Raw genomic sequence first — 25944 nt, forward strand, 5'->3', positions numbered from 1 at the left:
GTAAAAGTGATACTATCTTTGACACTTTTGACAATGAGGAACAAATCATTCAACTAACCCAAACTACAGCTCATATTTTCGACAAATAAACACATTAGCCAAAAAATACACCATTTATATTCACACTGACATTTTGTCAAATTAGCAGTTGTGCGTGAAATCTACTCTCTGAGTCATGGCAATAATTTCTATTGTTTTGTTGATGTAAATTACTGTCAGTTGTAGCTTTAATACAGTAAACTGAAAAATAATGCCTACAGCCTATTTTTCTAAAAAAGATTTGTTGAGTGAACATTGCAAGTACTAGACAGGAGCCTGTGTTGTGATATTATCTTTCATAAAGCATTTATTTGAAAACATCATACAGGCATTACATTGCCACAGCCAGTCCATAAAGAGCATGCAGATATCAAAAAGATAAAGGGCTTCTTTCAGTTGAGCTGTGCAGTTTTTGGTTTGTTTTCTTGTAATGGTGTTGAGTTTAACTGTATTATGTTATTTCTTTTCTTTATTTAACAGTAGATTTCTACCCATGGGGTACAGTCCATACTTATTGTAATCTAACTGTGAAGAATACTAATTGTTAAAGCAACACAAAGGTACTACACAACTTGTCAAAATGTTAACAGCACAAGTTAGCAAAGTCTAAACTATACAATAACCCATCCTAGAATGACACAGGTTCAGAGGTCATATAATGGCGCTTCGTATAGAAAGATAACATCACCCTTTAAATGACTTCTTAGATGGCCTTAACATGGAAACATTTATGTGCAAAAAAGATGGGAATGACTGGAAATGAGAAAAAATACAGTGCATATTTAAACTCCGTTAAAATCCCCTTATTCCCATACAGTGGTAGTGATATATAGTCTATATTATAAAAATGTTTTAGATGGCACTTTTTAAACCATCAGTTGATTGCAATCCACTTAAAAACTCTTAGTCAGTGAACTGACACATTAAACCCAATTGTCTCAAATAACAATTTACTAAACTCTACAATTAGTAAAAAGAATTCTAGAAATTTGGCTTGAAAAATAAATATTAAAATGTAGTAAACCAAAAATAGGGGAAATGAGGTGATGTAAACAAAAAAAAATAATCCAGGAATGCAGGATAAAGCCCATTGAAGTGCCAGGGAGCATCCTCAGTGCCTCCTCATGGAACACGGACTTGGGCCTCCTCCTCAGTCTCCTGTCCCAGGCTGGAATATGTGACTGATGGCTCCAGTTGTCCAGTGGTTGGTATCTCTACTACAGGGCCTGCTGGGTTACGGAACTGCTTGTATACACGTGGATCTTGGGCCACGTATGTGGAAGTAGAAGAGTAGAAGATTAATCCAAGAATGATTGTGAAAAAAGACAGAAGGTAGAGTCCTGAAAACTAAAAAGAGAGAAAAATATGAGATCACTAATAAATAATACTAGGATGTATATACTATAAGCATTGAGAAAATAAAAAGCAGCTCACAGATATTCAATTTACAACATACTCAAATGTCTTAATGTAATTACCTATTACAGTACAGAATGAGCTCATTATTTCTAATAATTTTTAAATTATGTTCTGTAAAACAAGTGGCTTTGGAAATTTAACTATATGTCTACTGCCAAGTGTTATAAATCTCATCATTCATCAAGAAACTACTCGTGAAATAACGCTGGACGGCCAGCTGGTGGCGTCGTCCAAGGAGTATAAATACTTGGGCGTCGGCCCCAGCTTTACAGGGACATTTTGTAAGACAAGGAACTAGTGAAGTACAACTAGACCTCCATGTTCTGAAATAAGTTGATTAAAGCCTTGCTTTATGCTCAAACCAAGCGTGTAGTGAGTTTTATTATGTCACCAAGTTCATAATATATTTGGCTATTTGCAAATGCAAACTGGATTTCAAATCTATCATTTTGAATCTACTGAATGTTAACCTCGCCTTTGCTGTCCTTATGAATGTTTTATCAAGATTGTGAACGAATTACAGTGGCTCTAAATCTTATTCATTCTTTTTACTATGCAACCAAGTTACACCAGCTATTTCCAATTATCTTTCAACACTGCAAAATCCTCTTTGTGTATTGCTTTTTTTCTGGTCTTTTGCTCAACTTACACAAAAAAGTTATCCAAATGCACATCAGGGATTTACTTTGCCAAATATTTTCCAGTCCACAATGAATCAGAACTAGATCAACTGATTTGCACATGTCCTGTAACAGGTCTCAGAACTCTATGGCCGGAATTTTGCCAGCGCTCAGGGTGCGGGTTTGGAGGCGGAACCGCTGTCAAAATTGCAAAGATTGACAGCGAGTAGGAAACCTGCAGTCAACCCACCTCCATGCAAGTCTCCCAGGTGTCAGGTCTGTCAGCGCAGAACTGACCCGACACCAAGCGGCAGGAGAGACAATTCTGGTACTTAAATGGCTTGTTAAGAGCCAATTTAAGAGTCTTTTGAGGTTTACTTGTAATTTTACCTTCTCCCCCACTGGTTACCCGCTGTTCGGGGAACACGCCAGCTCAACCTGGCATGTTGAGAGTCTGGTCTGATGTTTGTGAAAAGATGACACCTGCAGAAGTGGTGTCAAGGATGCCATGTTGCACATGGTGAGTTTCAGAGCACAGAATATGTTGGTTACTGCATTTTTAATACATATACAGATTTCTTTAGCTTACAAGTTTTTTAATCCATCTGTATGTCCAGAGCCACCTCATTAGGAGAACCTCTCTCACCATTGACAGGTCGCTTCTGTCATCTCACCTGCAGCTGCCATCTATTCCAGCAACATCGGAGCCAATGAAACAATCAGACCTTGGTCCTCCGAATCCTTCCACGATCAGCCCCAACACCAACATCACCAACCTTCGCTGCCATCACCTGATACTGCACTGGACACAGGGTATCAGCCCCTAACAAAATTGCTGGCCAGGAGGCCAGCGACGGAATCACCATGGCCAGATTTTCTTCCCTTGATGCTGTAAACCCTGGCTGCCACATGATGCGCCAGGTTGACACCATCCCACACCAGCACCGTGAGGCATCCCTTTAATGTTCAAGCCATTCTACGCGCACACATCACTATAGCGGGTGGGGGGGGTGTTTGTGGGGGGGGGGGGAGTTATGACTGAACAATCACTGGAACTCAGTAAGACACTTCTCAATGTGCGCTCAGATCTGTCCAATAAGGGGCACTTTTTGAAAGAGATTTCACTGTATGACAACACATTACCAGAAACTTCACATGGACATTGGCTAAACCTCTCAAGTGTACACCCTTGTGTGTTGTTAGTTGGTATGCTTGCAGTAGAACAAGGGTGAGTGTGAGGGGTGGGTAGTGAGATAGGGAAGTGATAAAGTAGATAGAGAGGGTTGGGTGGAGGTGCAAGGTAAGTTGGTGTCCTGGGGAGGTCTCCTCCGCCCTTGGAAGGGAAGAGAACCTCCCTGCATACTGTGACTCCCTCCATAAGCATATGGAGGGAGTCATTGGAGAGCCTGGGTGAAAGAGTTCACCTTTGTGCAGTGATTGTCAGTGTTTTCAGCACCTCAATGCTGTCAAACACTGAAAAATCAACTGTCAAAATAAAATTGTGCATGGTCCCTTTAAAGAAACCAGCAGATGACGGGTCATCAAATGACGTCATCAGACCTGCTTCCTGTTAATTGGCCAGTAAGCCCGCAGGTTGGGCTTAACAAGGCCAATCAAGGGAAAATCACATCTGCAGAGCGGAGGCAGCTGGGAACGGGACTGAAACCTGGAAACCAGCTGACCTGCCCCAATCCCGACACCGATGAGAAAATTGTGGCCAATGTGTCAGTACACTGAATGCAACTGCAATATTCTATCTAGCTCCAGATGACCCAGAACACCATCTGCATCATTTCAATTGTATGCATGGCTGCAGTCTCATGAAAACTGCATTACAACCTTGGAACCTCAATATTCCTTTTCTCCAGATGCTGTTGCATCATTACAACATTTTCTATTTTTATTTCTAATAGAGATCAGAGTAGTGCAAATCCTTAGCCTTGATTTATATCTACTCCTAGCAAGTGAATTTAAGCAGTACTGCTCTGGCCACATAAATGAGTCTATCTCAGGAAAACAAAATCTGGCAGAATCATAAGCCTAACCCATAGATGCCTACTTCTTCCAATAGGCCAGTGAAGAGCAGCACTGCTAACAATCATGGAAGAATCTGTGACATACGCTATCTTGCCTTACCAGGAAGGGAAAGGTCATGGTACTAGGAGGCAACAATGTAAACTTAAAGAGGAAAATAAGGGGAAGCTTCTGTTGTGGTAATCCCTCCAATCTTATTCCCTCCTCACTTGAAGGCTTTGATTCATGCTGGGGTACAGTTCCACAAACACTGTCATCTCTCCAGCATCTTAGCTCAGTGCCCTTTCTCCATGTGTTCACCTGGACAGTGTGTGTTGATAGACTATTCAACTATGGGCCACTTCAGCCAAGTCTGATCCTATCCTCGCCCAACATCTATACACAAAACTGGCAGGGGCAGATCGGCTGCCCATTATACACCCCACCTGATTATTCTTTCCACTGACTTCCCAATCCGATGCCGCTAGTTTTACGTCCCCAACACAGTTGACGTTTGCCCCCCCTCCCCCCATGCAACTGGAAAGCAATCAAAATCAAGAATGTTGGCTGATTTGAACTCATTCTGGTTTAGAGAGGCTGAGATCAACTGTCGCACCTCAACCGATAAACTGATTGGGATCAGCTAATTAAGCATAGACCGGAGATCAAACCTATGATCGTCCTGGTCTGTAAGGCTCTGTTCACTCATCTAATAAGCTATTGAGGGAGCTCAGCATAAAAGATTTTAAACCAATAACATGTGGTAAAGGGCAGTAAAAAAATTGTTAATCAAATAATTAAATACTAATCTGAGTTCAGTAGTTATATTAAAACGTTTGCAGTTTTTTCTAACACTCAGTATGAACAGCAATACTTATCCATCTATTCAGTTTAAAATACTTCAAAAACTACAGATTTTTGGTTAACTTTCAAGAACAAATTACAAATATCATATAGCGCTTCATATTCCAAATCACGAAAGGAGCTTTGTTCAAAATTTTTGTTTCATGTTCTGCAAGTGTGCAAGCTCTCCGCTCCCACAGAGTGTATTTTACTGATAATTCATCTAGATAATTGAAGCTGAAGCGTTCTCTCTTAGTCCAGTTAATCTCCATAAACCACATGCTTCATTCTACCTTGAGTTATTCTTTGTTCTGAATTGGAATAAATTGAAGAAAGAATGTATTAAATAAAAAGTGCTGACCTCAGGCCATTTTGAACTGAAAGTTGTTTAATCAATCATTACATTTTTGCTTCAATCTATTGCATTTTCCTACTTTTTAACAAGTACTCATCTCAAAATCGGGCAGGGTGTGCTTCTTCTAATTAATCCCTGTGCATCGCTTTGGCCTCTAATTTTCACTCTGTTGAATATTCTAGCATGTTATTCAGCATTTTGCCCAAATGCCTATTCTTTACGTAAGCAATGAGTATCAGAAGGTTATTTGATTATGGAGGGTATCACAACTGAGACTATAGGCCCCGATTTTAATTGCCCCCACCTGACGGAAATCAGGCGGAGAGCAGTTAAAATAATGGGTGCCAGTCACTCCCACTGATCTCGCTTCCTTCCTGGAGTGTCCACATATTATCCTGCTCTTTCAATCAGGCGAGCAGGACACCCGCCGGAAGGAAGTGGGGTCCCGTTTTAAATATGCAGATTGGGTCCTATGATGTCATGAGGACCTGATCTGCAATATTAACCAGAGGCCTGAGCGGTGGGGGACAGTGCCAGCTTCATGTCAAGTAATACCTACTGGAAGTTAATCCTGGGCCAGAAGGCAAGTTCAAAATTTATTTTTCAGGTTTTGTTGAGGACCAGGATTGCAAACACCACCCCACTGCCCGCCCCCCCCCCCCCCCCCCCGCCACAGCCCCGTGCCCGATTGCAGGCAGACACCTCACCCTAACCCTGATCGCAGACACCCTCCCTGGTCCCGATCACAGACGGACACACCGCCCTCCAGCTCTGATCACAGCAAGACCCTTGGCCTGGCAAGACCCCCACCCCGGCCCCGATCGCAGATGGAAACACAACCCCCTGGCCCCAATCACAGACACCCATCACCCCCCCTCCCCCAAGACCCGGCCTCGAACGCAGACCGACACACCTCACCCTGGCCCCGACCATGACAAGACCGTGGCCCAGCAAGATCCCCCCCCACCCTGAGCTATGAAACCCTATTAACTGCTGGGAACTGTCCCCACGGGTCCCCGGCTGCAGCCTCCTCCTGCCTGCTTGTGCTCCCGCCCGCTGACCAGGCTGCAGATCTGGCCAGCTGTCGGGCGGGAGACTGCAGCATTTTATTGAAATCATTGAGATCGGCAGGGTCTCCACGTCCCAGTCTTGCCAGGTTCTTTGGCCGATCACAGCCTCCACTGTACTCTTCCCATTTCCCCATTAATATCAGGGCTAAAATCTGTGCTCACTTGCGTGACCTCCAAAAAAGTACATTTTCCAGCATACAGGTCACGAGACATCAATCAGAGATGAGAATCCGCGCTGATTTTTCTCCTCCCCAGTTTCTGAGGCTTATTATAATGCCCATTCGCTGCTCAAGCTGAAATCAGTAAACTCAGCACAGACCCAGAATTGAACCCGAGACCTTTTAGCTCAGTACCACACAATATGGTGTATTTACCCATGGAGCCATCAGCAACATTTTCCCTTTTCCTATTTCTCCCACTGTAGGTATGTTAAGTGCCAGTTGGAAATGCAAGGAAACCTTCATTAAAAACAGCTGAAGAAATCACATGTATTTGGTAACTGCTTCCCTTCCCCTCTAACTCACAGATGGCATGTCTCATATTTGCATGGTGCTCCATTTGATAAGTCAACCAAAAATGACCAAATTCACCAGCCAGAAGAAAAACACATCTTTGAATTGTCTTGTGGACGTGGCAGGCCAATCCTAAGACTCAAAACTCACAACCTCTTGGATGGAAGTCCAGTGCTGAACTGCTTGAGCTACCAGGTCCCCCAGCATGCCATATTTACGTACAGGAAACTTTGTGTTATCCGGAGGCTAACTGTCCGGAATGCTCGAGCCACCGGCAAAAATCAGGTGCCATTTTCGTTAGGTTTTTTTTTCTCGTTGCTTTTTTCCTCAACAGTCAAGCTCTGCAAGGTCTGCTGAAGCTGTTGCTAAGCTACAGAGACGCTTGGACTGTTTAGAAGCGCAACAGGGTTTGTTGACAGATACGGAGCTCAGAAGCTTCCGTACCTTTCAACATTAGCGCTGGAGTGTCCGGCAGTTTTGAGGGAACGGCAACAGCTCGGTCCCGTCGGTGCCGGATAGCACAAAGTTTCCTGTATTTTCTCTGTGCAGCGGAAGAATTGCAATTGGGAGTGCAGCACAAATACTCAAGTGGGTATGTGGAAGTACAATATATTGAAGTAGGTCAACATTGTGGCATCTGAGGCCAAACATTTTATACAGAAGGCTATAGACTTAAAGTACCACAGATTAAGAGGCAAAACAAATAGCCTCGCAATAAAGTTTATTCATACCTAATCCAGTAAAAGTAAAAAGTAATGGTTTGCATTAGATTTGTGATTTGACTGGGTTTAATAAAATCTGATTTGACTTTAAATTACATGGACATTTATATAATAGAAAAATTCAGAATAACTAGAAATATCAGATTCTTATTTTTGGGACAGAGTAGCAGCGGGGGGTCAAGACTTCCATCTGCCCTTCTGACTCTGCCCTGACCCTGATTCATTTCCCCGGGTTGGGGATTATCACTGATGCACAGTGGTCTCCCAGCAGGATTCCTACTGCCAAGAAGGAGTCTGACAGCACCCAGCTGAAAATTCCCAGCAGTGTTGCAGTGGGTTCACTGCTGCAGCACCAGTAGAGGCAGCTGGACAGTTAAAGGGGCAGAAGAGCCCCGAAGATTAAGAGAGCTGCAGTCTTGTAGCTCTCGGCAGAAACTAAGGCTGCGATTTCGCCTACCAAAGCGGGTCCGGTGCGGCCGGGGTCGGTGGTGGGGTGCGACCCCGCTGCTGGCTCCATCCCGCTCTGTGAAAAGAATTTTACAATGATCGGGCATGTTAAGCCCGTGCAGCGCATTTGCCAGCCAATTGAAGGAGGCGGGAGTGATCTGTCATTAGCCGGTTTCCTTAAAGGGACGATGCGTAAATTGATTTTGACAGTTCTGCTGTCAGTGTTCTGCAGCATTGAGGTGCGGCAAACACTGACAAGCACTACACAGAGGAGCAGGCCTGCACCCAGGCTCTCCCATGACTCCCTCCATATGCTTATGGAGGGAGTCACAGCACGCAGGGAGGTTCTCTTCCCTTCCCATGGGCGGAAGAGACCTCCCCAGGAGACCAACGCAGTCTGGTTGCACATTGCACAGGAGGACACAAGTTGGGGTGTTGTCAGGAGGACCAGGCTGCAGTGGCGCAAACCTTTCAATGATCTCAAAACGTTACTGCAAAGCCACACTCAACCTCATCCTGCTGTGCCACTCATCACATCCCCATCACTCTGCCTTCCCTTCTCTTCTTCTTAGGCAGTCCCTTGGAACCGAGGATGACTTGCTTCCACACTAAAAATGAGCTCGCAGGTGACTGATTAGTCCAATGCGGGACCTACAGTCTCTGTCACAGGTGGAGCAGACGGTGGTTGAAGGGGCGGGTGGGTGGGGTGCTTGGGTTGACGTGCGCTCCTTGCGCTGCCTGCGCTTGGCTTCCGCTTGCTCCCAGCAAAGAGACTCGAGGTGTTCGGCGCCTTCCCGGATGCTTCTCCTCCACTTTGTGCGGTCTTGGGCCAGGGATTCCCAGGTGTCGGTGGGGATGTTACACTTTTTCAAGGAGGCTTTGATGGTGTCCTTGAAGCGTTTACTCTGCCCACCTGGGGCTCGCTTGCCATGCCGGAGCTCCGAGTAGAGCCTTCCCTTACCCTACTCCTGCACATCCTTACTCACACCAACTTACCTTGCACCTCCACCCATCCCTCTCTATCTACATTATCACTTCCCCATCTCACTAGCCACCCCTCACACTCACCCTCATCCTAGTCCAATTATACCAACTGACAACATACAAAGGGTAAGCACTTGTGTATTTTAGCCAATGTTCATGTGAAGTTTCGGTTAATGTGCTGTCAAACATTGAAATCTTTATTTTCAACACTTTGCATTCTTGGACAGATTTTTGTGCATCTTTGGAAGTGGCTTAGTGAGTTGCAGTGAATGGTGAGACATAATGGTACCCCCCACAATGGCAATAAGTGTGAAAGGAATGGCTTGGGCATTGTAGGGATGCTTTATAGTGTTGATGTGGGGTGGTGCCGACCTGGTGCATCATGTGGCAGCCATGGTGTGCAGTGTCAAGTAAGTCTGGCTATGGTGAGGCCATCCCTGGAGTCCCGGGCAGCAATGTGGTCAGGTACTGATGTCCTGTGCAGCATCAGTTGATTGTGGAGAAGGTTGGTGTTGTTGTTGGTGCTGCTGGTGTGCCTGGTTCTGCTGGTGTTGGGGCTGATCGTGGTGGGATTCTGAGGACCAAGGTGAGAAAGTGTAAACTGTACCCATTGTGATGTAATAGATAGCAGGTGAAGATGAGATGACAGAAGCAAAGGTTGTTCGAATGAGGTGGCACTGGATGGAGAGTTGGCTCCAAACACTTGCAATGGCATAAAGCCCAATCTGTCTTCCAAATGCAGTAAGCAAGTTTCTGAGCTTGGAAAGTGAACAGCTGTGAGATGGGAGCTTTTATACAACTTTTGCTGCTGTTAGGTAATCAGATAATCAGCTGAATCCACTCACAACATGCTGAGCTGATGTGATCCCTGAGCAGTAAGGAAGCAGTGGGGGAACATGTAAAATTGAAAGGTAAACTTAAAATACTACTTGAGTGCCTCTTAACAATTGCTCTAATTATCTAAATTGCCTCCCCCGCCGCTTGGTGTCGGATCTGTTCAGCGATGACAGACCCGACATTTGGGAGACTAGCGTGGAGGTGGCTTGACAGCGGGTTCCCTACCTGGTCAAAACATTTTTTTCCCAGCCAACCTGCCACCAAATGTGCCCGCTGACCCCTCGAAAAATTCCCCCCTAATTCTTTGACTAGAGTATAGTCTGTAACTTTTGTCTGATTTTTGTCTGTACTTTTCTATTGGATTACAATCTGTACATTGCAGGCATTCATTAAGGATTACTATAATATAATGCACAAATTATGAATTTTTGATATTTTAATAAATAGCATTGTTGGCAGCTGGCATGTTTGATGTTGTCAGATGTCTTAAGTAAAGTCGATTCACGGATGTAGGACTTTACAGGACTTGATTTTCATGACGTAGGTGTTCACAGAACTCTTGCTTATTTTAGACACTGAATTATACAAATTGCTGTCTGTCCTCTACAGAAGCTATTATTAGATTTGATGACCGAGGCACATTCATCGTTCACCTGTTTTAAAAGCAGAATCTCTGATGGCTGTTGGCTGGTGAAAAATGTTGAATCATAGACTTAAAGGTACTCCCTTTGCACCAAATATTTTTGCTTTGTATAGTCATTATTATATAAATAAATAAAGTCATAAAATATATTGTTTGCCCTAGATAGAATTATAGAATGATACCGCACAGAAGGAGGCCATTAGGCCCATCGTGCCTTTGGTAGAGCTATCCAATTAGTTCCACTCCCCTGCTCTTTCCCCATAGCCCTGTAATTTATTTCCTTTCAAGTATTTATCCAATTCCCTTTTGAATGTTACTATTGAATCTGTTTCCACCACCCTTTCAGGCAGTGCATTCCAGATCACAACAACTCACTGAGTAAAAAATGTTTCCTCATGTCACCTCTGGTTCTTTTGCCAATCACCTTAAATCTGTGTCCTCTGGTTACTGACCCTTCTGCCGCTGGAATCAGTTTCTCCTTATTTACTCTGTCAAAACCCTTCATGATTTTGAACACCTCTGTCAAATCTCCTCCTAACCTTCTCTGCTCCAAGGAGAACAACCCCAGCTTCTCCAGTCACTCCACATAACTGAAGTCCCTCATCCTTGGTACCATTCTAGTAAATCTCTTCTGCACCTTCTCCAAGGCCTTGGCATCCTTCCTAAAGTGTGGTGCCCAGAATTGAACACAATACTCCAGCTTAGGCCTAACCAGTGATTTATATAGGTTTAGCATAACGTCCTTCCTTTTGTACTCTATTCCTCTATTAATAAAACCATATAAAATGGGAATCTAATGCTTCTGGTGGTGCCAGCCCTTCTGAACAGCAGCCAGTGACGCACTGCCAGACCTGCCCTCCTAGATATTTTATATAGCAAGACAGATCAATTTATTGCAGTGATCTGCATTTATAAAGGGGGAACATAACTTTACATAGAATTATTTTTGATAAAATAATTAAAATCTCTGGCAGGAACTGAAACTACAACTGAAATCTATTTGTTGAGTTGTGCTTTAGCCCAATGAAGTATCCTGTGAACAGAAGCACTGTTGTTGGTGAATTGATTCCCTGGATAGTACTACAACAAATCTCATTTTGGATAAGACAGTTTTGTTTTTTGGTTGCTTTCTGAAAATTTCTAAAATGCAAACTGGACACCAAAAACCTACTTTTAAAAAAGGCTCCAATTTTTCCACTTAGTTCTTTTGCCTCATGATGTGCTGTTGCTGGTATTCAGTTTTATCATCAGCAAGTCAAAACTTAACACTCATGTATGATTCCACTACCTGTCTTGTCCCTATGCCACTTGTTCCTAAGGTTTTGTCTTAGGGAAAAAAAATGGCAACTCTACTAGTGTACATAATAGGATAGATTTTATAAATTCACAGTCTTATCGCAGATCTTTACGTGCTGGGAATGTCTATTGCGAATTCAGACAAAAAAGTCAGTGAGCCCATTATCCTATCAATTCTGGAAGTGTAAATTCAAAACATTTACCCTTCTGAGTTCCAATTGTGTGGCATTTACTTACATCAGGAGATATGGGTAGCTCAACTGGTTATGGCACTGAGTAGATGTAATATGCAGAACACAAAACTCCAAGGTTTGATCCCAGTCTGTACAGAGTTAGCACATCTAAATCAGAGTAGCACTGGTGTGTTCCAGTTAGCTTCAGCACTTCTGGGCAAGGGAAGGAAAAAAATTGGCCAGGGTCTGTGCATCTGACTGTTGTCCAGTAACTCGAGCTAGAAGTGCATGCATGTGACCACCAGGTGAGGAGAGGATCTGTGATGTGACACATGAATGAACAACATGCTACGACTCGCTGCCTATTCTCACAGATAAAGAATGGCAACGTGGATGACGTACCAAAGGTGCCCAGTTTCAATGGACCCATAATCTAGGTGGCCACATGCATGCACTTCTAGCACGGGTTACTGAACAACAGATGCATGGACCCTGGCCAATTTTTTTCCCCTCACTAATCCATAATCCAGGAGTCAAAAGAGTCACAAGAGGAGGAGGGCAGAGATGAAGAATGGATAAAAAGATTATAATTGAACTGCTGGCTTGTGGAATATAAATTCCTTTTACTCTGAGCTACAGTATCCTCATACAGACTGAAATGTTCTTCTCAGAGAACTCTTTAAAACTCAAATATTCCCAGCATGCCTATGAAAATATATGGGTCATATCTCAGGGTAATTACTTGCCATTCAGAGTACTCACCTCTAGAGCTTCCTTCCCTTTTAAGGATCTGAGGGTATGTTATTGACACTGGCTGACATCCAGTACTGTACTTGGATGAATAATTAACAGATTAACATTTAAAATAATGAGAACGGGAGTACAGACTGGAATCAGAATGCAGATTGGAGATTTAAATGACTGAATAACCTCTATAACCAGTGTATGCATTTCACATTTAAAATAGAGAATGCAGGTATTTATTTACAGAATGCATTTTACTGTGTTATATATGCATTTCAGTACATGAAAATACCCGTTAAAATTATAGAATGTCACAGCATAGAAACAGGCCATTTGGCCCATTAAAGGTCAACTAAGCTACCTAATCTAAAAGCACTTTTCTTCTCCCTCCTCATACCCTTTAATAGTCCTCTTTTTCAAACAACCATCCATTTTATTTTTTAAAGGATTTATCGACTGTGCTTCAACAAATTTGAATTCTACATTCTTACCACCCTCCATGTAACCTCCTTTATTTTTTTAAATAAATAGTTTAAATTTGTGCAGTTTCGTTATTATCTTGCCAAATCAGCAGAAACAGTCTATCACTTTTTACCTCATCATAACCCTTCATAATCAAGATGACCTCTATCAGGTGCTCAAACCCTAAATTTCAGCCCCAATGTGTTTAGATACAAAACCAACTTTATCTACTTGCACTGCCGCCTTTTAGTAACATACTGTAGCTGCACACTTGCTACTCCACTCCATTTAAAATCTTTCCATTTAAGGTATAATTCCTTTTGCTATTCGTTCTTCCAAGATATATTACACCACATCTTTCAATTTTGGACTGCATCGGCCACCTACCTACGCATTCTGCTCGCTTATTTTTGTCCTCCTGCAGTCTTTTCACAATCATCATCATAATTTGCCATACTCCCCAATTTGGTATACCTCTCCATCACAAAGACCTCCTACTTCCACCTCCATTACATCGCTACTCCCGCCCCTACCTCAGCCCATTTGCTGCTGAAATCTTCATCCATGCCTTTATCACCTCCGGGCTCGACTAATCCAATGCTTTCTTGGCTGGCCTCCCATCCTCCACCCTCTGTAAACTTCAGCTCATCCAAAACTCTGTTGCCTGTATCCTATCCTTGCTTACCGATTCCCTCTGACCTACATAGGCTCCAGGCCACCCAGTTCCTCAAATTTAAAATTTTCATCGTTCTGTTTAAATCCCCCCATAGTCTTGTCCCACCCCATCTCTTTAGCCTCCTCCAGCCCCAGCCCTCTCCCCGCCTCCACCCCCCACCACCCGCCCCCCTCCCCAACCCCCCAGCCCACACATTCTCTAATCCACTGACTCTGGCCTATAATGTATTCACCTTCCTTTCACCCCACCATTGGCAGTTGTGCTTTCAGCTGCCTAGGCCCTACTCTCTGGAATTCCCTCCCTAATTTATCCATCTTCCTTTCCTCCTTGAAGACCCTACCAAAACCCTCCCCTTTTACCAAGCTTTTTGGTCATCCTTCCTAATCTCTCCTTCTTTGGCTTGGTGTCCATTTCCCCATCACATCTGAAGCGCCTTGGGGGTCATTTTTCTACATTAAATGCACAATATAATTGTTGAAATCATTTCAATTTTTGTTTCTTTAGTTTCTATGTACAGATCACTTATGTATATACTGTAATTAATACAGACTTCTGTGGAGCACCATCACCACATGTTTCACGTCCAAGCAACTTCTTTTTACCCCAAACCTTTGCTTTCTGCCCTCCAACCATCTCTCTATCCACGTGGCCATATTTCCTTTAATTTCATTATCTTTGGCCTAAGTCTCTTATATGATACCTTAGTGAATGCTTTTTGAAAATCCACATAAAAGACATCCACTGGATTTCCTCTGTTATTTCATCCATGAATTCGATAAGTTTGGTCAAGCACGATGTGCCTTTCAGGATTCCATGCTAACTGGCTTTGATTAAATCCTGTTTCTCCAAGTGCATGGTAATTTCATGCTGTATTATAGACCAAGGGGACAATTTTCATGTACTGATGTAATTACATCCGACAGTTTTCTTTCCACACCATTTCAGAAAATTGTCGGAGCCTTTGCTATTTCTTCCCTAGCTTCTCTCAGGACACTTCAATGTAAAACATCAGGTTCTAGTGATTTATCTAGCTTAAGTTTGAGTAACTTCTTTAGTACTATCTCTCCTTGAATAGTAACCCCCACTAACTGTTCTTTGCCCACCACTGATGGTTCTACAATCTCAATATATGCTTTCTCTGTGACAGTATTTCAGGCATTCCCTCATCTTTACTATAAGATTTCCATCTTCATCTGTTAGCAGGCCTACCCCTACTGTGACTATCCTCTTACTACTAATGTGCCTATAGAAAGCCTTTTTATTGCCCTTTATAACTTCTAATTTTCCCCCTTGGCCTTTCGAATCTCTGTTTTTGGAGCTTTCGTACATATTCTTTATATATTTGTCCATTATATTTAGCTCTATGGTAACAGGCAACATAGAGAGGCTGATGTAAGAATACCTACAATGCGAAATAATGGAAGAAGGATACAAAATATCAAGCAAATGCTCATAACCTTCACGTATAGCACAATTCAGCAAGGCGAACTGAAAAATATACATTGATTCCTGCATCCCTTACATACTATACAGATTAGACTTCTCACTGTTGGAGAGGCTGTGGCCAAAAGATTACACTTCTTTGCATGTCCTAGTCATGCTAGAGAAGCTTTAGGTAGCAATCTGGAGATGACAAAAAGCATGATAAGCTTCGCAATCCCCGCTCCCTGCCCGCTCCCCCTGCCCCCTCACAAACCTACTCGCAGGTTTGCTGGGCATATTTGCCACAGATTGTGAACCCCTTGATAGCAGTAGAGAAGCATAGCTCTCATTGTTGGAAGTACAAAGGTGGATCTCCGTGCCAGGTAAAGTACAACTGGCCCCACAACAAGCTTTTTCTCATTTCTGACTTCTCTTCTGTTCATCATATGTGGATAAAGCACCTGTGGGATATATGGCAATTGGAACCCAGCCTCTAGTTGGAGCTGGGAAACTACTGGCTGACCTGATTACACTTCCTGGAGGCTTATTCAACATGATTATTCCCCAGCAACATTCAATTGCTCACCCAGTACATGGATGAGGACTGGCCACTGCAATTGTAGAGTAAAAGAACAGTGCCTTGCCTCAAAATCTCACAATGCAGATTGACCCAGCCTAGGATATCCATGAGCTAACAAGCACACACTCCCCCCACAGTGCGATAGTCAGCAGTGTGCTCAGTTTTCTCAAGCACAAAGCCAATCATGCATGCAAAGCCTTGCCGATGCATTCAATGTGGTTATGGAAGATATTGTTGAGGTATTCGGTAAACACAATACAAACTGGCTGAATCTGATACGTAAATGTATGTTAAAAAAAATGTATGATTTCTTTTTCTGCCTGTATTTTAAAAAAAACCTGTGATCATAATTGTAATGGTGCATTGAACTGATGGTGTCATGAGGACCCAATCTGCAATTTCAACCTGAGGCCTGAGCGGTGGAGCAGTATTGGCTTCACATCAGGCAAAACCTGCCGAGAGCCAGATCTTGGGCCAGAGAAGGCCCAGCAGGTAGGTTTTTAATTTATTTTACAGGTTTCCTTGTGGGTCAGGATTGCTCCTCCGGGCCTCACAAGGAAACGCTGGGCCTCCCTTGAGCAGGACCTCCCCTGATGGTGGCCAGATCACCATCTCTCTCCACCGATCGCGGTCAGCCCCCCCCCCACCCACCTCCCCCATGGCCAGTGTTTCCCCTTCCCCTGATCGCAGGCAGATGCCCCCCCACTAATTGCCGGGGACCATTCCCACGGGTTCCTGGCTGCGGCTTCTTGCCACAATTTCCCTGCTCCCGACTACTGGCCAGGCTGTCCATCTGGCCGGTTTTGGTGCGGGACTCTGCATTCTTTTATTTAAATCATGTCCTGCCATTAAGATCGGCAAGCCCTCCTCCATTATCAGGCTCCCTCGCACCTTCCCCATCTCTCTGTTAATATCAGGACCGTGACGTCAGGTTCCACGTGTAGGCTGACGACAGCCAGCTCTACCTCACCATCTCCTGTCTTGACCCCCCACTGTTTCTGTATTTGTCAGCCTGGTTGTCCAAAATCCAGCCATGGATGGGCTACAATTTCAATTAAACATTAGGACGATCAAAGCCATTGTCTTCAGCTCCCGTCACAAACTCCATTCCCTAGCAACCATTTCATCCCTCCTCCCCGGCCACTGTCTCAGGCTGAGCCAGACAGTTTGCAACATCTCTGTCCCTGATCTGGACCCTGATCCAAGCTTCTGACACCATATCCTCTCCATTACAAAGACTACCTACTTCCCCTTCTGTAACATCACCCATTTCTGCCCCTGCCACAGTTGATCTGCTGCTGAAACCTCGTGTGCTTTCGCGATCTCCAACTTGACTATTCCAATGCTCTCCTGTCCGGCCTCCCATCTATTATCCTCCATGAACTAGAGCTCATCCAAAACTCTGCTGCCCATATCCTAGCCTGCACCTTCCCATTCAGCCATCACTCCTGTGCTTGCTGACCTACATTGTCTCCTGGTCCACCAATGCCTCAAATTTAAAATTCTCAACCTTGTGTTTAAATCCCTCCATGGCTTTGTCCCTCATAATCTCTGCAACCTTCTCCAGCCCTACAACCCTCTGAGAACTCTGCGTTGCTTCATCTCTGGAATCTTACACATTCACCCACTCCCTGCGCCCCATCATTGGCAGTCATGCTTTCAGCTATCTAGGCCCTATGTTCTCTGTCCCTTCACCTCTCTCTCCTCCTTGAAGCCTACCTTTTTGAGCAAGCTTTCAGTCACCCCTCCTAATATCTCCGTCTTTGGCTGAATGCTAATTTTTGTCTGACTACATTCCTGTGAAGCATCTTGGGATGTTTCTCTACGTTAAAGGCACTATAGAAATGCAAGTTGTTGAATCATAATTTAATGATATTATCCAGATGGAAACTACGGATACCACCACTGATATTACTGTGGCCAGCAGGAAAGCCCACCTGACATCTTAAGAGTAGCAAATAGATAACATAGGGGTATATTTTCTTCCAATCACTGATTTTAACAAAAAAAGTAGACATGAATATCAAGTGATGTTCCCCACTTAATCATCACATTTACTTTTTCCCTAAGATTTGTAATTGGAAGAAAATCTCATCTTTGGAGATGTTCATCATGTCTCATTGACTTGTTTTAACAATGTACAGACATAAAATACTAATGTTCAGTTGAAAGAATTTTGTGATTGAAGTACAACAGTCTGGTTTCATGTACTGGAACTGAATGTTGCAGTGTGCAGTGACAAGAAGTTTCTATAGGAAACTGCTAGCTCAAATTCACAAGCAGGGATTCCTAAGTCCTGGGCTTCTGGTCTATACGGTTTGCAAAAATTAACTTCACAAGGCTTCACTTTACATTATAAACATAACTAAGGCTTGATGCTGAGTTATCCTTTAACGAGTTATATCCTATCAGTCACTGAAAGCTCTCAGTTTTCAAACATTTATTGTAATTAGTAATATATGACATTTTAATTGTTCATCTAAAGCAAATAATAAACAGTCTCCTATACTTAGCGAATCTTACCTTATTTATAATTTCCAGCAAAACAAAGGCTACATCAATCATAAAATTCAATCTGTGTCTTCCAAACCAGTATAATTTGTATTTGTGAAGTATTAGAAAACCATTACCATGACATTTAAATGACTCCTTTAATCTGAGTGAAATACACTGCTGTCAAGTACAGAAAGGTAATTGAGCGTGCATCAGCTGATCTAATTTATGTACCATTGTAATTGCCAAAAAAAATATTTTACAGCAGTCACTCTTGAGCAAATGAAAAGCAGCCCTTGGTGGCTTGAATCTGAAATTCTGTATCCATATTCCGGGCATGTAGCAGGAAAACTGGCAGAAGATGTTACATCTTCCAGGTAATGATTGAAAGAGCTTTGTTATCTTGGTTAATGCTCTTCTTCAATCTTCAATCTATGCAGAATATAGAGTCTGCTCTATTACAACAGCCATTTTGTTTCAAAATAATGGGCCAAATCTTGCTGGACAAATAATAGTGTGTTAATGATGCACACCATTATTAATACGCAAATGCCTCGCTCCAGCAAGTTTTGACCCAAGACGAATCAGAAATTCCAGGTGCATGTCTCCACTCCTCTGAAGTGGAGCGGATACAAGAGTACATTTCCAGGTGCTCTACTTCCAGTTAAAATTTATCTATTATATGTCAGGTAGATTGTGTCTGTTTAAGACCAGCTGCAATTTATTGTATCAATCTACTTACAGGACACTAAACCCATTTTGTGGCATATTGGAACTCCTAACATCTACCTGTCTTCTCCTTTTCATTTCATGTCTCGATCAGTCCTACAATGGGGTTCTGGTCATACTAATGCGGATGAACATGCCCCTGAATCATTAACTATTACTCTGTTTTAGAAGCTGGTTGACCTAATATGCCTTCAAGAGGAAGCTGGACAGGTTCTTTACTGGGGGCAGAGATCGCATCATATAGAAGGTAAGTGTCTTTCTAAATAACACTTTTTGGTCCAAGCGATCACCTGGACTGGTTTTGATCGCCTGAGGGGGTAGGAGAGGAATTTTCCAGTGTGTTTTTCCCCTTATTGGCCCTGGGTTTTTTCTCTTTTTTTGTCTCCCCCAGGAGATTACATGGCTGCGGGGGTGGGTGGGAGGTGGGGAGGAAAGAAGTGTTTGTCATGATGCTCTGGCTATCATGGTGTGGGACAGGCTTGATGGACCAGCTGATCTTTTTCTGCCCATTAATTTTGTATGTTCAAAATATGCATCTCCAGCACTTTTTGTGTTTTGTTTCAGATTTCCAAGATTCATGGTTTTTCTTTTGATTGTTCTTACTGTTTACTTGCATTCCTTTTATGAGAGCTCTTTCTAACGATTTCTGATAACAAGACTAGTTCCATAGATGAAAAACAAAGTCACAAATAATGCTATTTCTTCGAGAAATGTACATTCTGATCATTACAAGTGAAAATGCATCGGTAGTACAAGGTACAAACAGGAAAATAAAACCTGAAGCTAGATTACTCTCAGTAAATGTGTTGGCACAATTCGATGGCGCACCAGCACAATGTGCCACAGAGTTGCTGGATGCAGGTCCGATCCTTTATACAGCTGGGGTCTTTGTCTCAGCTTAGCAGCAGAGCTTAGAAAAAGCCTAACCCTTCCCTACAGTGTAGAGAACACCAGGCTGCTCTTGCACAAAACTCTGAAATGCACCTCTGGGCTTCCAAACAGATATAAACAACAAACAAATAAACTGTGAAATAGTGTCTCTCTGAAACAATAATTGCAGAGTACATTGAATAGATTATTTCCCGGTAACGTGCTGCTGAAAAACCTCTCAACACTTGCAGTACTGGTCATGGAATATCTTATACCTTCAAGTCCTGGGTTACTATCATCATTCATCTTTCATCTGCATTATAATGCTCTGTTGCATGCAATATGCCCACTGCATAACAACAAATTCAATATATAATATGAATAACAAACAGCTGGCTGTGAATTTAAAATAAAAGTACAATTCCTGGGGTCTTCTTGACATTCATAGAGCTTGAATTTCCATCTCAATATTGTCGGAGCTGCTTAAATTATTGGTACTATCTTTGTAATGTATTATCGCATGGTTTGTCACATGGTTTAATATGAGCATGCTCAGTTCGCTCTGGCCTAGTAAACAAGCACCTTGACCAGCATCTCATCGTGTCTCTGTCCTTCATTTGTTCTACACATATATATTACATTTTTGGTGAAGAGAATGGGATCGCAAAGCCATTTTTAAGGATCATGGAAAGACACGGGGAGAAATTGAGTATAGCCACGTTTGGGGCGCCAGCCTCGCCACGGCGCTAAAAGTAGCGCCCCAGAAGCATTCACGGCTACCCGCTGGAAATTGAGTGGTAGCGCCCCAAAGGTAAGCGCGGCACTACTGGAGGCGCCCCGCATCCCTCTTGGGGCGCTGCGACTGAATATCGTGGCGCAACGTGCCGCAGCGCCACACGCTGCGGCACGTTGCGCTGCGCGCTGCGGTATTGCAGGCCTTCCTCTCCTTCTTAAAGGGGAGGGGCCTTGTGCAGCGCGATCTGGGGCCCAGCTGGGCCCCCGAGGATCGGGAGTGCAGGCAAAAGAGCCCGGCACCCAAAAGAAGTGCCGGGCTCTTGGAACGCAGCCGGCACTCTGCGGGGGGGTTCAGGAGGCCGGGGATGGGAGCGCAGGCAGGTGCTGGCAGGCGGCCAACAACAAAAATGGCCGCCCCGCACCTCTCCTTTAATTTGCGCCTCCCCGGCCGCAGGTAGGCCCCCCTGAACCGGTCGGACATAGCGTCCGGCGGTAAATCAGGGGGCGCTGCCAAATATCGCAGCTGGGGCATCAGCAGGGCACTGCGCACACCGATTACATCATCGGTAGCGGCGCAGCGCTAACGGTTAGCGCCACCACTAACATCCCGCGGAATTTAGCGGGAGGCGTGGGCAGTGCCGCGCCCAAGCACCAGTTGGCTTGTGCCCCATTAGCGCCCTCTTAAGGCGCTAACGGGAGGCGCAAGCAACTGAATTTTTCCCCCAGTGTTCAACCTTCGAGTGGAAAAGTTTAAGGTGAATTTGGGACATCTAAACTGAATTTTTTGCGATGTTTTACTGTTAATGCTGATGCAGAATCGTCTGTGCTTCGCCTTTGTGTGTATGTATACACAGCAACAGTGGCGTTGATTCTCACAGGTACACCGGTAGTGTGCTCAGTCACTGTTCAACCGGATCGGGACAATCATGGCCGCGATTACAGGATTCATTGGCAGCCTCGGCATGTATGGCCGAGCTCGCAAATCATTCAGTTCTTATATTGAGCGGACGGAGATGAATTTTAAGGCCAATAACATTATTGAGACCGAAGGTGCAGATGAGAATGTTCAAGCTCAAAATAAAGTACTTCATGAACGAAAGAAAGCAATTTTTCTAATAGAGATCGGGACATCACCAAACCTGAAGTTGTGAGACCAAGTCAAAAGCATGTCAGTGAGAGCAGTTCAGTGAATTGTTATCGCTGCAATGGAAATCACGCACCACAGTCCTGCCAATACAGAAATGTGAAGTGTTTTCACTGCCAGAAGCAAGGCCATAATTCAACAGCCTGAAGAGCTAGATCTAAAGTAGGAAATAAGAACCATTCTAGTGGCAATGCAAAGCAGTGACAACAAAAGGGAGGAATTCACAATATTGAAGTGAACACACCTGATGTTGAAGAACTAGGCATCTACAGCATCTATGCCACTAGTGGCAATGCTAGCAGTTATGAGAAAGACTTCCATACAAAATGTTTGATCAATGACCAATATATTGATATGTGTATCGACACGGCGGCAGACTGCTCTATCATGAGTAAGGACACATATGAAAGTAAGTTTAATCAAATACCACTTAGAAAGAGTACCGTAGAGCTAAAAACCTACTCCAGAGAAATCCTAGTGACATGTGGACAAATGGAATATACAGTTCAGCACAATGGCCAGTCAGTAAAGCTGCCTATAATTGTAGCGAGCTACAACAACAGGCCAACCCTCACGGGCAAAGGCTGGTTGAGAAAGTTGAAACTAGGCTGGAAAAACATCTTCAGTGCAGCTGCTTCAAAGAAGCAACTCGACACAATGCTGAACAAGTATAAAAGCATGTTCACAGACAGTTATGAGGGCGTCACTGGGTATGACGCACCTATCCGCATCAAGTCCAATGCAAAACCTGTCTATTGTAAGGCAAGGCCAGTCCCCTATGCATTGAAAAGTCAGGTGGAGGAAGAGCTAGAAAAACTCAGAGAACGGAGTGCTAGTAAAAACTGATAAAAGAAAATGGGCTACCCCAAATGTGGTAATGCCCAAAGCAGACAAAACTGTACGCTTGTGCAGTGACGACAAAGTTACTATCAATGAGCAGTACCCGTTACCTACATTACAAGATTTGTATACAGCACTCTCTGGGTCAAAGGTTTTCTCCAAGCTTGACCTGTCACACACTTACACTCAGCTGAATGTTGACAAAGAGAGTCAACAGTATCTCACTATCAACATACACAAGGGACTGTACTCATACACTAAGCTGGCGTATGGTGTAAAGTCCTCTCCCAAAATCTTCCATGCTACAATAGATAAGATTTTGCAAGGAGTTCCAAATTAAGATGATGTGCTGATCACAACAAGCAGTGAGGAAGAAAATCTAGAAGTGTTAGTTATAGTGCTTCAAAGGTTGAATTCCCACATTGTCAAATTGAAAAGGAGCAAATGTGCTTTTGCGCAGCTCGAGGTTGTGTACCTTGGTCTGAAAGTTGATACGAATGGTTTGCAGCCAGTTAAGGAAAAGGTTGATGCTGTCATCAATGCTCCAAAGCCACAGAATGTGTCTGAGTTCAGATCTTTCCTTGGAATGGTCCAGTACTACGTACGTTTCTTACCTGAGTTAGCGACTATGTTAGCCCCATTGCACAAGAAGGATGTCCAGTGGAAGTGGACAAAAGCGCAACAGGAAGTTTATGACACCTGTAAAAGCAGTCTCTCTAGTGATGCTCTACTTGTGCACTATGACACAGAGCGTGAGCTTATGTTAGCGTGTAATGCTTCTAGCTACAATGTGGGAGCTGTCATAAGCCATGTAATGGATGATGGCCAAGAGAAACCAATCGTATTCGCATCGTGAACCCTCACAAAGAGCGAAAGAAACCATGCTCAAATTGAAAAGGAAGTACTCGCCATATTGTGTGGAATCAAGAAATTCCAACATTTCCTGAAAGTTTACCCTGATAACTGATTACAAACCACTCTTAGCAATATTGGAACCCAAATCTACCATCCGTGCAATGGGCCCATCCAGAATTTTTGAAACTTTTAAAATTTCTTTATGGGATGTGGGTGTCGCTGGCAAGGCGAGCATTTATTGCCCATCCCTAATTGCCCTTGCGAAGGTGGTGGTGAGCCGCCTGCTTGGACCGCTGCAGTCCGTGTGATGAAGGTACTCCCACAGTGCTGTTAGGTAGGGATTTCCAGGAATTTGACCCAGCAATGATGAAGGATCGGCGATATACTTCTAAGTCAGGATGGTGTGTGACTTGGAGGGGAACTTAGAGGTGGTGGTGTTCCCATGCGCTTGCTGCCCTTGTCCTTCTAGGTGGAAAAAGTCGAGGGTTTGTGAGGTGCTGCCGAAGAAGCCTTGGCGAGTTGCTGCAGTGCATCTTGTAGATGGTACATACTGCAGCCACGGTACGCCGGTGGTGGAGGGAGTGAATGGAGGGAGTGAATGTTTAAGGTGGTGGATGGGGTGCCAATCAAGCTGGCTGCTATGTCTTGGATGGTGTTGAGCTTCTTGAGTGTTGTTGGAGCTACACTCATCCAGGCAAGTGGAGAGTATTCCATCACACTCCTGACTTGTGCCCTTTAGATGATGGAAAGGCTTTGGGGAGTCAGGAAGTGAGACATTCGCCGCAGAATACCCAGGCTCTGGCCTGCTCTTGTTGCCATAGTATTTATGTGGCTGGTCCAGTTAAGTTTCTGGTCAATGATGACCCCCAGGATGTTGATGGTGGAGTTTTCGGCGATGGTAATACTGTTGAATGTCAAGGGGAGGTGGTTAGAATCTCGCTTGTTGGAAATAGTCATTGCCTTGCACTTGTGTAGCGTGAATGTTACCTGCCACTTATCAGCCCAAGCCGGAACATCGTTCAGGTCTTGTTGCATACGGGCATGGATTGCTTCATTATCTGAGGAGTTGTGAATGGCACTGAACACTGTGCAGTCATCAGCGAACATCTCCATTTCTGACCTTATGTTGGAGGGAAGGTCATTGATGAAGCAGCTGAAGATGGTTGGGCCTAAGACACTGCCCTGAGGAACTCCTGCAGCGATGTCCTGGGACTGAGATGATTGACCTCCAACAACTACAATTATCTTCCTTTGTGCTAGATATGACTCCAGCCAATGGAGAGTTTTCCCCCTGATTCCCATTGACTTCAATTTTACTAAAGCTCCTTGATGCCACACTCGGTCAAATGCTGCCTTGATGTCAAGGGCAGTCACTCTCACCTCACCTCTAGGAATCAGCTCTTTTGTCCATGTTTTGACTAAGGCTGTAATAAGGTCTGGAGCTGAGTGGTCCTGGCAGAACCCAAATTGACCATCGATGAGCAGGTTATTGGTGAGTAAGTGCCGCTTGATAGCACTGTCGATGACACCTTTCATCACTTTGCTGATGATTGAGAGTAGACTGGCCGGAGGTAATTGGCCAGAGTTGTTCCGTTCAGTCCGTAAGGGGGACCCCGAGCTTCCGGTCGCCTCTCACTTAATTCTCCGCTCCACTCCCACTCAGACCTCACCGTCCTCGGCCTCTTGCATTGTTCCACGGAAGCTCAGCATAAGCTCGAGGAACAGCACCTCATCTTTCGATTAGGCACTCTACAGCCCTCTGGACTCAACAGAGAGTTCAACAATTTCAGATCATAACCTCGGCCACTGTCACATATATATATTTTATTTTTTTTAATCCACACTTTTTGTTTGGCCCCTTTTTTCTTCCCTCCCACATGGCAGCTGTCCTTCATTCTGCCAGCGCAATTCACACTTCATCTAGAGCCATCTGTTCCTTAACCTGTCCTACTACCACCTCCTTTTGCCTTGAATATCTCTTAATGTCTCTTAATCTCGCCTGCTTTCTATCCTATCACTGACCTTCTCTTTTGTTCTTTCATCCCCTCCCCCATTTCCCAGCCCTTAAACTTGCTTTCCATTTCCTGCTTTTTTCCAGTTCTGACGAAGGGTCATCGACCTGAAACATTAACTCTGTTTCTTGCTCCACGGATGCTGCCTGGCCTGCTGAGTTTTTCCAGCGTCTTCTGTTGTTATTTCGGATTTCCAGCATCTGCAGTATTTTGCTATAACATTAAAATCTTGTAGCTTATCAGTTGACTATCCTATGTGTGATAGCTTTCTATAATGCGAGTTAGAATTTGCTCATTTCTCAGTACCTGTAATCTGCACTCACAGTTGCTTTCAAAAACACAAGAATGTTCTACATTATAGTTTATGGTAATTGTTACATTCAGTGAATAAATATTATACATACTGGCA

At 43.9% G+C, this 25944-nt stretch overlaps 1 protein-coding gene across 1 annotated transcript in view; it reads right to left on the bottom strand.

The window, feature by feature from the left end:
- Positions 1 to 320: 320 nt before the first annotated feature.
- Positions 321 to 25944, bottom strand: part of slc35f1 (solute carrier family 35 member F1) — a 522812-nt gene continuing 497188 nt past the window's right edge. The window contains exon 8 of the mRNA XM_085997332.1: positions 321 to 1386. Coding sequence (XP_085853458.1) covers positions 1162 to 1386 — 225 coding nt within the window. The 3' untranslated portion in view covers positions 321 to 1161. The remainder of the gene's footprint in view (positions 1387 to 25944) is intronic.

Source organism: Somniosus microcephalus, chromosome 9 (genome assembly GCF_052327205.1).
Source record: "Somniosus microcephalus isolate GS21.2 chromosome 9, FLI_Smic_1.0, whole genome shotgun sequence".
In the NCBI taxonomy this organism is placed as follows: Eukaryota; Metazoa; Chordata; class Chondrichthyes; order Squaliformes; family Somniosidae; genus Somniosus; species Somniosus microcephalus.